Below are 14,048 nucleotides of genomic sequence, written 5' to 3' on the forward strand. Positions count from 1 at the left end.
GCCATCATTGTTGGTAATTATGGACCTCCTGAATGCCTCCTTATAGGAAGCAATAGTTCCACCAGAGTGGAAGCATGCTATGGTGCTCCCCCTTCTGACGAAGGCTAACGAGGACCCTGATTTGCCCTTTAATTACTGGCCTATTTCTCTGTTACCGGCTTGTTCAAAGTTTTGGAGAGGCACATTTACTTACAGCTGTCTCATTTTGTAGAGTCACAAACATTTCTTCATCCATCACAATCAAGCTTTAGAAACAGCTTTTCAACTGAAACAACTCTCCTTGGAGTCACAGAAAAACTGTGTTGCGACCTAGATTCTGGAGATACAGTGGCTCCTATATTGCTTGATTTAAGCGCAGCCTTCGACACAGTGTCGTGAAAACGTTAAGATCATGGGGCATTTGTGTTTCAGCTCTTAATTGGCTTATTTCATTTCTTGCCAATCGGACCTTCCAAGTCTTTTCTCCAGCAGCCAGTTCCGATACCCATTCTTCACCCTATGGGGTACCTCAGGGCTCCATTCTCAGTCCTATATTATTCAATCTTTATGTCAGACCTTTAGCTGATGTTGCAGAAGAAGCTGGGCTGTCCTTGTTCTCTTACGCGGACAACACCCAGATTATCTTCTCTCCTCTAGACTGGACTACGGTAACATTCTTTATCTGGGGCCCAATAAGGAGGTGACTCGTAGGCTGCAGATGGTTCAGAACTCTGCCGGAAGACTGCTTTGCCAGGTTCCTAGAGCTAGCTCTGTTTCCGGTCGTTCAAAGCCCCGAGCTATATGTTCAAATCAAAACAGGTGTGGCCCCCCAGTATCTGCAGTCCTTGGTTTACCCCTATGTGCCTACTCGTTGCCTTCGCTCATCCACTCAAGGGAAATTTTCTGTGTCCAGAGTCAGATTATCCCAGATGGGCGGTCGATCGTTTGCCTATCTTGGTCCCTCCTTATGGAACTCCCTCCCTATATCAATTCGGAATGAAACAATGTATGTCCAATTCTGCAAATCCTTAAAAACTTGGCTTTTTAACCAATTATTATTAAGCCGGTATCTGTTCCTTGTTCTGGGTGGCGCTGGGAAATCCTTTTTGGGTAGCTATTGCACCTTATAAATTAAATTTAATAATAAAAGTAAAAGTAAAAGGCAAAACCTTAGGAAAATATAGTTCCACCAAAGCAGATGTTAACAATATTTCAGCGGCGGGAAACTGATAAGAGAAGCAGACGAGGGACAAGCATTTGCAAATGCAGGAAAATATGCTACCTTTGCAAGAGATAGTGGTCCCTACCAAATGAACATAAGGTTATAAGCACGGAACTACAATTAGGGCTGTGTTGGTATATACCCAAAGGAAAGAATTGTATTTATTTGAACATACAATAAATAAAGAAAGAACCAATTCAATTACAATCCAGTGGGTGAAAGTGGCGGGTGTGGAAAGATTTCCAGACCTCATCATTTGCTTCAAAAAGTGACATTCAACGGTACATATTTACAACAGTCACAGTGCGAGAAACACCCCTTCGCTCCACATAAATCATCATAAAATTGGAGTCAAGGTGTGGGTGTTGATGACCCCAGCTTAAAAAGGGAGACTCATCATCAGGACAAAAACATCTATATGCCTGAGAGATAGCCTGAATCAGATACATAGGAGTGGGAGAGATAGCCATGTAGGACGGTCCTCAGGTAGGTAATCAATGGCCAGCGGATGGGTCAGAGGATTACGAGAGTTGGAAAGCGGATCAAGAAGCAAGGTCCTTCCTGTGGAACCCTGGCTCCCACATTCGAATTGAGTGGCTGAATGGGAACCTGCAAGTAGCTAATAAACCTGCTAATCGAAATCCGGATCTCAGGGAACGAGAGCCAGGGAGAACATCGAAAGCGTGTGCCGGTGTACTGAATAAAAGGGCGTTGCTGATGGGAATCGTACATGCTTGAAATATGCTACAGCCAATAGAAGTGGAGGAAAGGTAAGTGACATGCACAGGAACCAATGAGAAGCCAGGAAAGAGAGGAGGTGGGATGCAAGTCTTTTTTAAGTTGATATCAAAAATAGATTTTTCATTTTTTTTAGAGTTTTCTATTGCACCGACCAGACCCAGGGTAGGGTATCAGAGCGCTTTACAATGAGGGCACAGTACGAAAAACAATTGGCAAAGTATAGCACACATAAAATCAGCAGAATTTTACAAAGTTCGGAATGTCGCCGGTGTGAGAGTATTTCTGAGCAACGGGTCATGAGCAACGAGGGTGTCCTTAGAGGGCTAGAAGAGGCAAGTTTAAGGGTGTTGACATGGAATGGTCTCTGTGATAGATTACAGGAGTAATTTGCAAATAAGGAATGATGTTACTTCTTTTTTGAACTGAGGAGTAGAGGAGATTTTTCTGATGTAGGGAGAAAGTGAATTTTATATTCTAGGTGCTGCTCCGCAGAATGCTCTGTTAGAGGTATTTTTGTTGTTGCAGCAAAAGGGTTTCAGGAATAAATTATCAACGTTCCTAGAATGTCTGATTTCTCCAGTTAAGGTAAGTTTTTGGAATAGGTACTGGGGAGTATTGTGGTGGAGCGCTTTGTGAGTGATGCATGCCATTTTTAGGTGGATTTGAGATACATAAGTTAGCCAGTTGAGTGCTTTCAGGTGTGGCGATATGTGGTCAAATTTCCTAGATCCTGTAAGGAGTCTTGCTGCAGCGCTGAGACAGGCTTTTAAAGAGGCGGTTGAAATTTTGGGAAGCCCCACGAGAGTGGTGCATCCGCACTCCAGCCTTGAGATGACTAAGGACTGAACTGCAGTTTTGAGGTCCAGGTTCTCGATGAAAGGTTTCATTTTCTTAAGATAGCTACGTTGAAAGCGTGCATTTTTAGCTAACAGGTTGATATGTGTTTGCATGTTAAGGTTCTTATCTAGAGTAATTCCAAGTGATTTGGTGGAGTCCACCAGATTTGGCGTGCAGTTCAGTGCAGTGATCAGCTTGGTCCATTTCTTTGTCTCCTGGGAGTTATTAAGGGGGGGATTAGAAAAAAATCTGTTTTTTCCGGGTTTAGCTTGGGGAAGTTGGTTGTTAGCCAGTGGACGGTCTTTTTGAGTGCCAGATTCATCGTCTTTATGTCTTCAATGGAGGAGATCTTAATGTAAAGCTGAGTGTCATCCACGTACATGTGGTAGGCTATTTTCGCCTGTTGTAGTAGTTCAGTTAGTGGTTCGACATATAGGTTGAATAGGGTGGGGGATAGGGTAGAGCATTGTGGTTCTCCTAGAGGGTTCAGTGAAGGGGGAGAAAGATTTTTGTTCACAATGAATGATGGCGTTCTGCTTTCCAAAAAGGATTTGAACCATTGAAGGACTGTGCCAGATAAACCTATCCTATTTTCTAGTCTTCTTAGAATTTTGTCATGATTGACCGTGTCGAAGGCTGAGCAGAGGTTGAGCAGGACTAGTAGACAGGTTTTGTTGCAGTCAAGAGCAAGGAGGGCGTCGTCCACTATATGCAGAATGGCTGTGCTATGGCTTGGTCTGAAACCCGATTGGTGGATGTTCAGAAGGTTGAAGTCCATGATTTGTTAGTCCAGCTGTTGTTGAACACATTTTTCCAGTACATTGGCTAGCATGGGAATGTTGGTTATGGGTCGGAAATTGTAAGGGACTCTTGGCCGTTTTTTAGGCAGTCCGGAATGTGCCCTTGCGCTAGCGAGGCGTTGATGATTTTTGTGCAGAGAGGGGAAATGACTTGGTAGATGTGGGGAAGGCAATTTGAGGGGACTGGGTCATTTGAGTGGTTGTTGAGTTTGGCGGTTGCAAAATTTTTGGTGATGTCATTAAGATCGTAAAGTTTGAAAGTGGACCAGTGAGAGTTATTTTTTGGCAAAAGTAACTTGGGTTGTTCAGAGTTTTCAGCTTGAAGGTTCTTTGTGGTGGCCGAGTTAGCTGCTGCAGTGTTAAGCTCGAGTTGGAGGGAGTTCGTTTTTGCTGTGAAGAATGAAGAAAATTCTTTGCTGCTAAGCTTTGATTTTAAGGTCAAGAGAGAGGATTTAGCCAATTTGTTAGATTGTTGTTTTAGATTTTCTAGAGTTTCTTTGGTCTGTTCTTGGCATTGTCTAGTTCTGATCTAAAGAAGTCTTTTTTAGATTGTAGAATACTTTTGTTATAGAAGTTTCTAGCTTTTCGAAGTCGTTTAAGATGGAGGGGGGAGAGATTTCCATTATGATGATCTAAGTTTACGTCTTTCTTCATTCAGGGCTCCATTAAACCAAGGGTTTTTGTCTTTGTCTGGAATTCGTTTGAGTTTAGGTGGAGCATCATGGTCAAAGACCTTAGTCATCGTGGAGTTGTAGTGATCGGGGAGGTCATGACGTCAGACATGTTGGGGGGATGAGGGCTTTCTCACAGTGGGAGGCTAGGTTGTGCCACTCGAGGTTTTTCGTGTTTCTTATCCATTGTTTAGGCTTGTTTTGTTGCGGGAAAGTTTTCTTGGTAGCGGAAGAAATTTGGAAGGTGATGATGTGATGGTCTGACCAGTCACAAGAGGTGATCAAGATAGATTCAATCGTATTTTGTTTAGAGATGAGCCAGTCAAGAGTAGCAGCCTTAGAGTGAGTGGCATTGAGATAGCTTGGATCAAGAAATGGTTTGCTAGGAACGTTTTGAGGGAGTTCACCTGTTTGTCAAGGGGGTTTTCCCAATGGAGATAGAAGTCGGCGAGGAATATGTTGTTGGAAAGAGGAGTAGAGTTTGTGGTAATGATTTCCATAAATTGGTCTGTAAATACTACGTTCTTACCAGGAGGATGGTAGCGGATATGTAGTTTGTGGGAGTGGTTATCTGATTTGACAGAGTTCCCAAGGTATTCACAGGAGTCCATGGGTTCGTAGTGGAACTTTGAGATGGTAATGTCAGATCAATGAATGCAGGCTATTCCTCCGCCCTTTTTGAGAGATCTGTCTAGACAAATATTGTGGTAGTCTGGGGGGACTAGAAGGTCTAGGCACGGGGAGGACGATTCATTGAGCCAAGTTTCCGTGAGGATGGTTATGTCCGCTTTCATGTTCGGGGTGAGGTCGGTGATGTCCAAGGCGTGTTTTAAGGCTGAACGGCAGTTTAGGAGAAGGCAGGAGATGGGTTTTGAGGAATTCTTTACGGTCGGCTCATGAATTTCGTGGTTAGGGGTTTTGGATTGGAGGTTGTTCAGGTTTATTCCTCTGTGTTTTGGATGTGATGTTCTGTTTGAGATGATGGGGACTGGGATATTAGAGAATTCTTCTTCATTAGTAATGTGGAAAGCGGGGGATTCGTATGACAGTATAAGGGTTTGGATTTTCTGGTCCATTAGGTAGTTGGGGAGTTTGCAAGTGCATAGATGTCAATTATTCAGAGGCAGGGGGATCGTTTCTATCACATTGTTGACTGCTGTTAGAGATTGTTGAAGATGGGTAAGTTTGGAAAGAGAGTTTTCAGCAAGTAGTAGGATGCTTTTGATATATAATATAATGTACTGTAGTTTCCTAGATGTGAGGTAAGCCTGGGTTATGAGTTGGTCTTGTTCAGAAGGGTGATAGGGAGGAGGGGACAGGATTGGCGGGCAGGTAGGGCCGGGAGTAGTGTTGCTGAGGGGTTTGATGTCTGTGTGGGTAGTGTGGTGGGTATGTGTAGCTGGGAGCGGGAGCAGGGTGGTAGATAATGATAGGGGTATGTGCTGGTTGGGGGCTTTAATCTGACTCGATAGAGTGGCTGTGTCGTGGTGGGTGTCATCAGCGGTCGGTAGAGGGTGTGGAGGTGGATGAGAGTAGTGGGGATAGGGGAGGTGGCGGTGTGTGGAGATGCAGAATGTCAGAGATTGGACATAATGGGAGGGGCGTTGTTGTTGGTTCTGAAGATGATTTAATTTGAGGGTGTAGGTGATATGAGCTCTAAAGGAGGTGAGTTGTTGTTGCCTCTTTCACAGATTTTGGGTAGGGGAGTGGAACTCTGATCCTCATGAGAACAGGGGATGGAGGGTGTGGAAAGGTCCTGTGGCGCGTTAGGGTGGGAGAAATGTGTGGGTTTTTAGGGTGAGAAAGTATTTGTCGAATAGTTCTATGTCATTTTTGTAGGATGTCATGTTCAGAGTGGCTCTGAGGTTTGGTGCGGATATTGTTGTTATCCTGGTTCCGTAGAGGATATTTTTATGGACATATTTTTATGGACATGGATAGCTAGTAGCTTAGAAAAGGCAGACGGCCATTTGGATATTCTTCTTGTGAAGAATATGAGGTTATTGATTATAGCGCCTTTCTTGGTGTTAAAGAAGGGGTCCTAAAACAAGATTTTGGGGTGTTTTCTAAGAAGGTTGTGTTTGAACGTTTTCGAGGCACTTTTAGATAGCTTTCTTAAGCACAGCGCAAGCGCTGTGCAGGCGAAAACAAAAAATACGACAGGCCTGCCATTTTATGTGTAGAGACTCCACAGTTGTAAAATTACTATTAGTAAAATTACATTTGTAGTTTGTGAATATCAGAAAATTGTAAACTTTCAAAAAAAGTGTACGTTTTCCTATGTGAATCAGGCCCTCTGTCCTCTGATTTTCAGAAAAGACATATAGGCCCCCCTTTTCTGACCACCACTTTATTCATGTTGTCTCCCACCGCTTTTGCTTTCTGTCCTTTTAAATCAGCATTTCAAAGTATCAGATTCATACATCTCAATGCATCCCAATCCTCAAACATTAATCAGACTAAAATAAAAACACTCATGACCATGCTTTCTTTGATTGCCGGTTACCTTACATGGTATATTCCATTAAGGACTATTTGCACCCTTTCACCTAACAAATCAGTAAAACTGAGTGTGACATTTCCAAACCCTGTCAAACCATATTCCTTCCTCCGCCAACAGACAAAGGACCTAGATGATCTGGTAAAGACCACCCACCTTGGGTAATTCATTAGAACCATACTTTCTATAGTTTAACGTAGAAGAATGAGCACTTGTATATATAATCCACCTGTTTTCCGCCCAACGTACAACCCCATGCATAATACTTAACCCAAATTATCTGATCGATTGTTTCCAAAATGATGCTATAAGTGGAAGATCACTTTTATGGCTTTAAACTGTACAACTTGCCAAGACCACGTTCAGATCCATGTCGATAGGATTCTTACACGTTTGCTGTACATCACCGAGTGTGAAACACTGGTAATATCACAATTGTAGGTAAAACCATATCTTAAGCCATGTCCTCAACATAATTAGTATGAATTTGATAGCAATCTTCATTGTACATACTTACAGCGTTGAGAAAGCCCTAGACCTTTGTGCCACAAAGGGGTGAGACATGTTGGCTGTTTATCTACAAATGGTGAATGAAGATAACTATCAAGAATGAAACAACGCCACACATACATTGTGATATGTTTTACTATACTTGTAAGAAGAGGGAATATATTGTCTAATGGTTTTATATGGGTGGAAACTTTCCAAGCTTTTTTAGAACTGCCTTGCTTGTTGTTGTGCGGCTCTACCACACTCTTGTGGTAAGCCATGGCACGGAGACCCTTTTTCCCTGGAGGTGTCCTGCTGTTTACTGAGATCTTCTAAGTGGTACATGGGAATTTTGATAGTGTCTCTGAAGAGCCCCAGTGATTTAGCTAGCCGCTGCTAGGATCAGGGCTTCCATCTTTCGGCCACCTCTTTATCGCCCGCCTCCATCCCGTTGCACTTTCCCACCCTCTCCAGCTTGCTAAGCCGAATCCTTGACACCAGCCTGACCTCCACTCAGTTCCCTAGAACAGCAGGTGGTCTCTGGTGTGTTCAAACAACCACCCCTTCTTAGTTGTTCTTCTCTGTGTTTCCCATATTATTCTTCATTTACTGGGTTTCTTCATGTACCTGGTTGCAGTTCACTAGGTGCCATGTTATTCAGAAATAGGAGGCAAGTTTGTAAAATATGGAATGGAATGATGACAGTGCCTGGTAGGCTTCCTGGCAGACCCTTCTTAAGTTTCCAGGTTTAGTTTTCGTGTTTCGGTCTTCATGTTTGGGCCCTCATTTGGACTTTCAGTTGTATCGCATGTCCCTGTACAGTACTTGCTGGTGTCTTATGTTAATCTGCTGTATGCATGCTCTTGAAAATGCCAGCATTATAACGTCCAAACGTCATGTTTATTGAACTGAAAATAAAGAAATGCTTCAAAATAAATATTTCTAATGTACTTTTCCATTACAATATGTATTCCATGGGTGCACGTTCTTCTAGGTCAGCTATCTATGAATGCATTTGTAATGTTTAAATAAACCCAATCAATGATGTCTCTAGAGGATATGTGCACATTTGTTATAATAATATAAACCTCTTTATAGATGTCTGCAGCCAATGTGTCCGCACTCGCAGGTGGCCATCTAGAAATGCACACAAACATGTTTTAAGATGGATGACCTCTGACAGTGTGGCAGTGACAGGGAGTGCCAAAAAGTTAATAAATAATAAAATGAAACTGAAGTGTGGGGGTTATAGTGGAACAATGGAGGCACGGTGGTGGGCATCTTAAAAAACGAAGGCTGAAAGGGCAGGGTGAGCCACAGCCAAGCTAGGGGGAAAGGGCAAGCAGCAGCCGGGCTAGGGTGAGAGGGTAAGCAACACCGAGAGCAAGGCGGGATAGGAGAAAGTGAAGGAGGAAGCGTGACACGGGGGAGAGAGTACGTAAGAACTTGTATCCCCATGGAGTGCTTAAAATAAAAGCAAAAGGTATTTCCTCGAATGCAAGCAATGTCAGCAATGGAAGGATAAATACAAGTTAACCAATCAGAACACTGCGAGACCGAACATGTTCCTGGGTAGGTCAAAAGAGGCTGGAGGACAGCCATTGAATCAAGGAGAGACAGGCTGAGATTGACAACAAAGCCATCTAATCAAGTGCAAGGGGCTGACACAAAGCCCACTCTATGTATACTGGAAACAATAGGTCTGACCAACAGATGTCTAAAGCTATCTGTAGCCGAGAAGTAAAAAGGTATATAAGCCAACCTTCCTGTACATTAAGCAGCCCCTAAAACATCTACACAGCTACCAACACACATCTCCATGAGCACAAGACTATCTCCGTCATTCCTGTAGCAATAACCCCGATGTAAATGGCCACATAAAAACTCAATGAAAGGCATATCATCCAAAATCTTCCTGAAATGCCATTGATTACTGACAGAAAAATATATTCTACAGTAGTGGCAGTATATTACTTGGAGAAGATACCTTTGCTTCAATGGACTCCATGGCATAATTAAATGAGATATTAAAAAAAGCTCCATGTGTATCTCAACCTGTTCTGCTCATTGCCATTTTAAAGAAGGCTACTGTGCCCTGTTGGATACATGGTGTACCCACACCTTGTATTGGGCGTGGCATCACTAGCGTCCACTGAGCCATTGCTGCACCACGTCCCGCCTGGCATGTTGACTGTAGCCATGATGGGCCCCACTCATGGGAGCACCCACCATGGACCACACAGCCTGCTGCATAGAGATGGTAAAGCACAGTCCATTGAAGTGCAGTGGCTTATGTTAAGGCCCCTCTATGGCACTTCCAGTCTAAGTACCCGGTTGCCATCCTCTGATTCTGGAGAACACATAATACTAATACCATAGTTTTCTCACTGTTTGGGTAAGAGACAATGCAAACTTAATGGTGCGTGCAGGTTCTGGGCAGGTTCACTATTAATGCCCAGTGAAAGGGTGCTGATTTCACCACCCCACATTCCAGCTCTTGGGCTCTGCAATGCTATAGATCTCTTAACCCCAATTAATTAGACAGTGGTTCCATTTGTTAGTCTTTTGTCATTGGAAATTTCCTGTTGGAGTCTGTATGCTGGGACTTGTTTATCTAAGACAGAGTGATAGAGCTGTGTCCATGTGGTGAGAAGGTATGCCGCCACACACTGGCCTTATTTTTGTCAGTGTCCTTAGTTTGGTTGTGCTTTGCTTGTTTTGGAGACATTTGTTTCTCCTGGCCATGTTATGGCTTCCTTCCCTGGCAAACTATTTGCCTTTTCCGTACACAGACCCCTACATTCTCAGTAGCGCCCCATGATTATTAAAATGGTAGTGATCCCTATAGCTTCTGTTTCACTTTCACAAGGCATGTTAGTAATACATATTTGTATTGTTTTTTGATCTCTTCAGGCATGAATATGCAAGATAATGGGTGTGAAGGAGTGTTGAAAACCAAGGTGGGAGTCATTAGGAAAGATGATCTTATAATCTTCTTATCAACTGCCCTTCTGCTGACAGTAGCGGTATTCATGTGCTTCTGTTTCCTATTCTATTGGCAATTCACAAGGAAAAAAACGTAAGTGGCATACTGTAATAAGAAAGTCTCTTTAAATAGAAAAACACTTTTCTTAGTTTTTGCATTTGATGGTAGTTTAATAGTCAGATTGTCTTGAATCTATGAAACTTTAGAAAACCAGATTAATACACCTTTCTAAGCGCATACTTCAACATATTTAGTAAATACTGTTGAATTAACGAAATCCGGATAAAGAGTCACTTTAACTAATAATAAAGTGCATCTTGTAGAGAAAAGAAAGGTAAAAGACCCTTTATAGGCAAAGCAAAAACAAATTCTTGACCCCACCATAGATGAGATTTCCTAATAGATGGAAGCATGTGTTTACGTAGAACAAAATGCATATTTATGGAAAGAATGGTCAAAAGAAATGTCGAGGGAGATCGTGTATGCCACACATGTTGCTGGAAAAGTTATATTGTAAACGGTTTTGGCTAAAAACCTTGTACATTGATTATGAACAGAGCAACACCGAGAGCTAATGTCCCTCTCTGAGGCGTATTAAGGATTTAGCAACCCCTTTTTGCATATTTCTTTAAAGCAGATTAATACAAGCATACTAAGGGGTTTCTACATTCCAGACAAAAGGTTCTGATGCATATGATGTATTCTCTTTAGTATTCTGCTCACTTCTTAAAAGGAAACGAGCCTCACAGACACAAAGTATGAGTTTGTTTTTGATAGAAATGGAGTGCTCAAAAACTATCTGTGAGATCAGAGCTGGTGAAGCTGTCTCACGGCATCACCTCATATCTCCTCAAGAGGGCACCAGATTATAAAAAAATGGCCTACCGAAGGGCCTTGCTGTGAAGAAAATAGTGCCAGATAAATGTTGTGTTGCAAACACCGCTGGAAACGGGTTCTTATGTTTAAACCACTTAGTGAATCATGGTATTTTGGAGCATTACATATAAAATGTTCCTCGACCAAGTGAGCAGAAATGTTTCCTAATTCAATGCAGATGGGACACAGGGCTGTTGCTTCTGGAGGGAAACTGCTGTCTAGAAGGAAACCAGCTATTGAATAGCCAGTTATGTCGTTAGTATCTCTTATGAGTTCATTTTCTACTCTAGCTATTGGGGTGTGGATTGCTTTTGTTACACAGGTTGACAGATCTGTGGAAATTCACGGCCCTTTGCTTCTGGGAGGAGAAAGGGTTCTGGTAGTTCACTTTTGGCAATAGTTGCTGGACTCTTAGAATACATTCCGGCTAGATCTGCTTCAGTGTTGAGAACGTGTTGGCTTTGCAGTTGAGGGTGTCTTTGGTCTCTTGATTCAGCTTGACTTCAGGGTTTTGTTGCATACAGAGGAGTACAGTATTGTGTTAAATCATGTGGACGTACTAGCTGCAGACTCAAGAGGGGTTTATATTGTTTCTGAACAACCAATGACAAAAAGCTAACAAAGCGAGTCTTTTTTGGATAGAGTGACTTAAGGTAGGGGTTTAAGAACAGCTCCAAAAAACATGATCTTTATCCATCACATCCCTCTCACTAGGCCCTCCCACTGCAACCTCCATGGCAGGAGCACAGATGGTGGCCAAAAAACTGATCTGAGCAACAGGAACACACTGTGAGAGAGTGCCATGGAGTCCTAAGGGTATCATCCTTCTAACCAGCCCCATTTACATGTACATGCAACTTTTTATAGCATTATTAAGGATAGATGGAGTACTTACATACTGACCACACTAAAACTCGTATCTATTTATCATCATTAAAAACTGATTGAAGTTGTTGTTGCTCGGAAATGACAAATCGTTGAAAGATGGTTTTAAATTAAGGACCATGGAGATGAGACACATGCTATTAGGGTATTATACCAGAATATCATGGATGAAATATCGTCCCACACATATATTATCTAAATATCTACTACCAAAATATTGTATAGGTAAGTATCTATAGGTAAAGAGTTACAATATTTACCTCCACATATTTGTACATTTACAATGTATATATCACCAAATTATGTGAATGTGGAGTAAAGAAACAAGCTATGCTATACTCTCTCTCTCCCTCTCTCTCTCTCTCTCTATATATATATATATATATACGAGTTTTATATATATATATATATAAATATATATATATGTGTATATATATATATATATATATATATATATATATATATACATACACATACATACATATATTTGTGAACAAAACTCTCTGTAGATAATAAACACTTTACAACCGCAAGCTTCTTCGGGTCAGCTTCCTCTGTGGTCCTCCCGCAAGAGATCTTTTCTGATATATATGTATATATATTAACTACTGGCGGTCGCCAGTAGGTAGTTATAGTTAGGACCTAGTTAGCATAGGAAAATCGCAACACTCTATTTCCAATAACTTTGGCGCCGATTGACGAATCTTCGCGAAATTTTCAACACTCGTGGGGTGCTCCAGTCCGCTCCAATCTTGAAAGTTTCGGGGTGATTCAACAAGCGGGGGCCGAGAAAAAAGGGGGTCCCAAACGTGATTTCTCCATGTTATTTTCCATAGGAAACTTTAGACACGGCTACAGCCCAAACTGCTGAACGGAATTACACCAAATTTGGCAAAAAGGTAGCCCTTGGTTCAGAAAGAACTCTTTTTGTTAAATGGTGTAAATACATTCAATAGTTGCTGAGAAAGTAAAAATAAAAAAAGAGATATATAGAGGTGCGCAGGATACTTGAACCCTCCAGATCACGAGCTTCATGCTAATTGGCTGTCAACACTCTAAACCAGGAAGTATTGGCAGCCATCTTGTGCCTCAGTAGAACCGATTCAGAAAAGGGGGTGGTGATGAACAGAGTGTCTGAATTAAGCAGATCACTCTTACCCAGTCCAAAGATCTGGGCTTGATCCATCACCGTTATTTATCTCACTGCACCATCCCAGCTCAGAACCTGGCTATATGCAACTCAGTAGAACCGAGGCACAAGAAAACAGACAAACTAATGCACAAAACAAGAAAAGGGGACAGGGTAGAAACACCCTGACCCCCTAGGCCTGCTTAGGGCATCCCATAAGGACCTCCAAGGCCCCCAAAAATGTTTTTGTATCTTTTTAAATTGCGGGATGCGGGCTGCGTGGAGGATCTGTGGATCCGGCCATGAAAATAAAAATAAAAAGCGCGAGCTACCCTGCTTCGTTTAAAGAAAGCCCCCAGATAAGCCAGGTCCCGGGGGCAGAAAAAAAAATTATGGGGGGGGACCCAATCCCCCCCACACTGCCCCCAATCTGTACAAAGATTGGCGGGGCACACGGCCCCTGCAGACCCAGGGACCGCCATCCCTCGGGGCTTTGATTTTATACTTGAGGGGCATCCAAGCCCCCCCCAAGCCCTGGAGACCACCACCCTGGGGCTTTTACTAATAAATTTGCCAGAGGCACATGGCCCCCCCGCTGCCCCGGGGACCGCCACCGCCAGGGCTCTTATTTTGTAAATTATTCCTGTGTGGTAGGGGGCTCAAGCCCCCCCACACACCCCCGGGACCGCCACCTCCTCAGGGCTCTGGGCTCTAATTATTAAGATTTGGGTGGTCCGTGGCGGACCCCCAAGCCCCGGGGACCACCACCCCCCTGGGGCTATGCAAATGGTGGGTGGGGGCACCCGGCCCCCCTCCTGAAGCCCTTGATGGCCCTGGGGACCGCCAGCCCCAGGACCGGCTCCTGCAAGGTCCTGGGTGCCTACCCTCGGGACACTGCTGTTTGCAATGTCAGGGCGGGAACCTCATGGCTCC

The 14,048-nt window shown here is 43.1% G+C and overlaps 1 protein-coding gene across 1 annotated transcript in view; it reads left to right on the top strand.

Moving 5' to 3' along the window:
* LOC147709124 (uncharacterized) overlaps positions 1-14,048 on the top strand; it is a 3,078,084-nt gene that overhangs the window by 3,017,787 nt on the left and 46,249 nt on the right. Inside the window, exon 36 of the mRNA XM_086927727.1 lies at positions 10,153-10,318. Coding sequence (XP_086783853.1) covers positions 10,153-10,318 — 166 coding nt within the window. The remainder of the gene's footprint in view (positions 1-10,152; positions 10,319-14,048) is intronic.

The sequence above is a fragment of the Lissotriton vulgaris genome, chromosome 6 (assembly GCF_964263255.1).
Source record: "Lissotriton vulgaris chromosome 6, aLisVul1.2, whole genome shotgun sequence".
NCBI lineage: Eukaryota > Metazoa > Chordata > Amphibia > Caudata > Salamandridae > Lissotriton > Lissotriton vulgaris.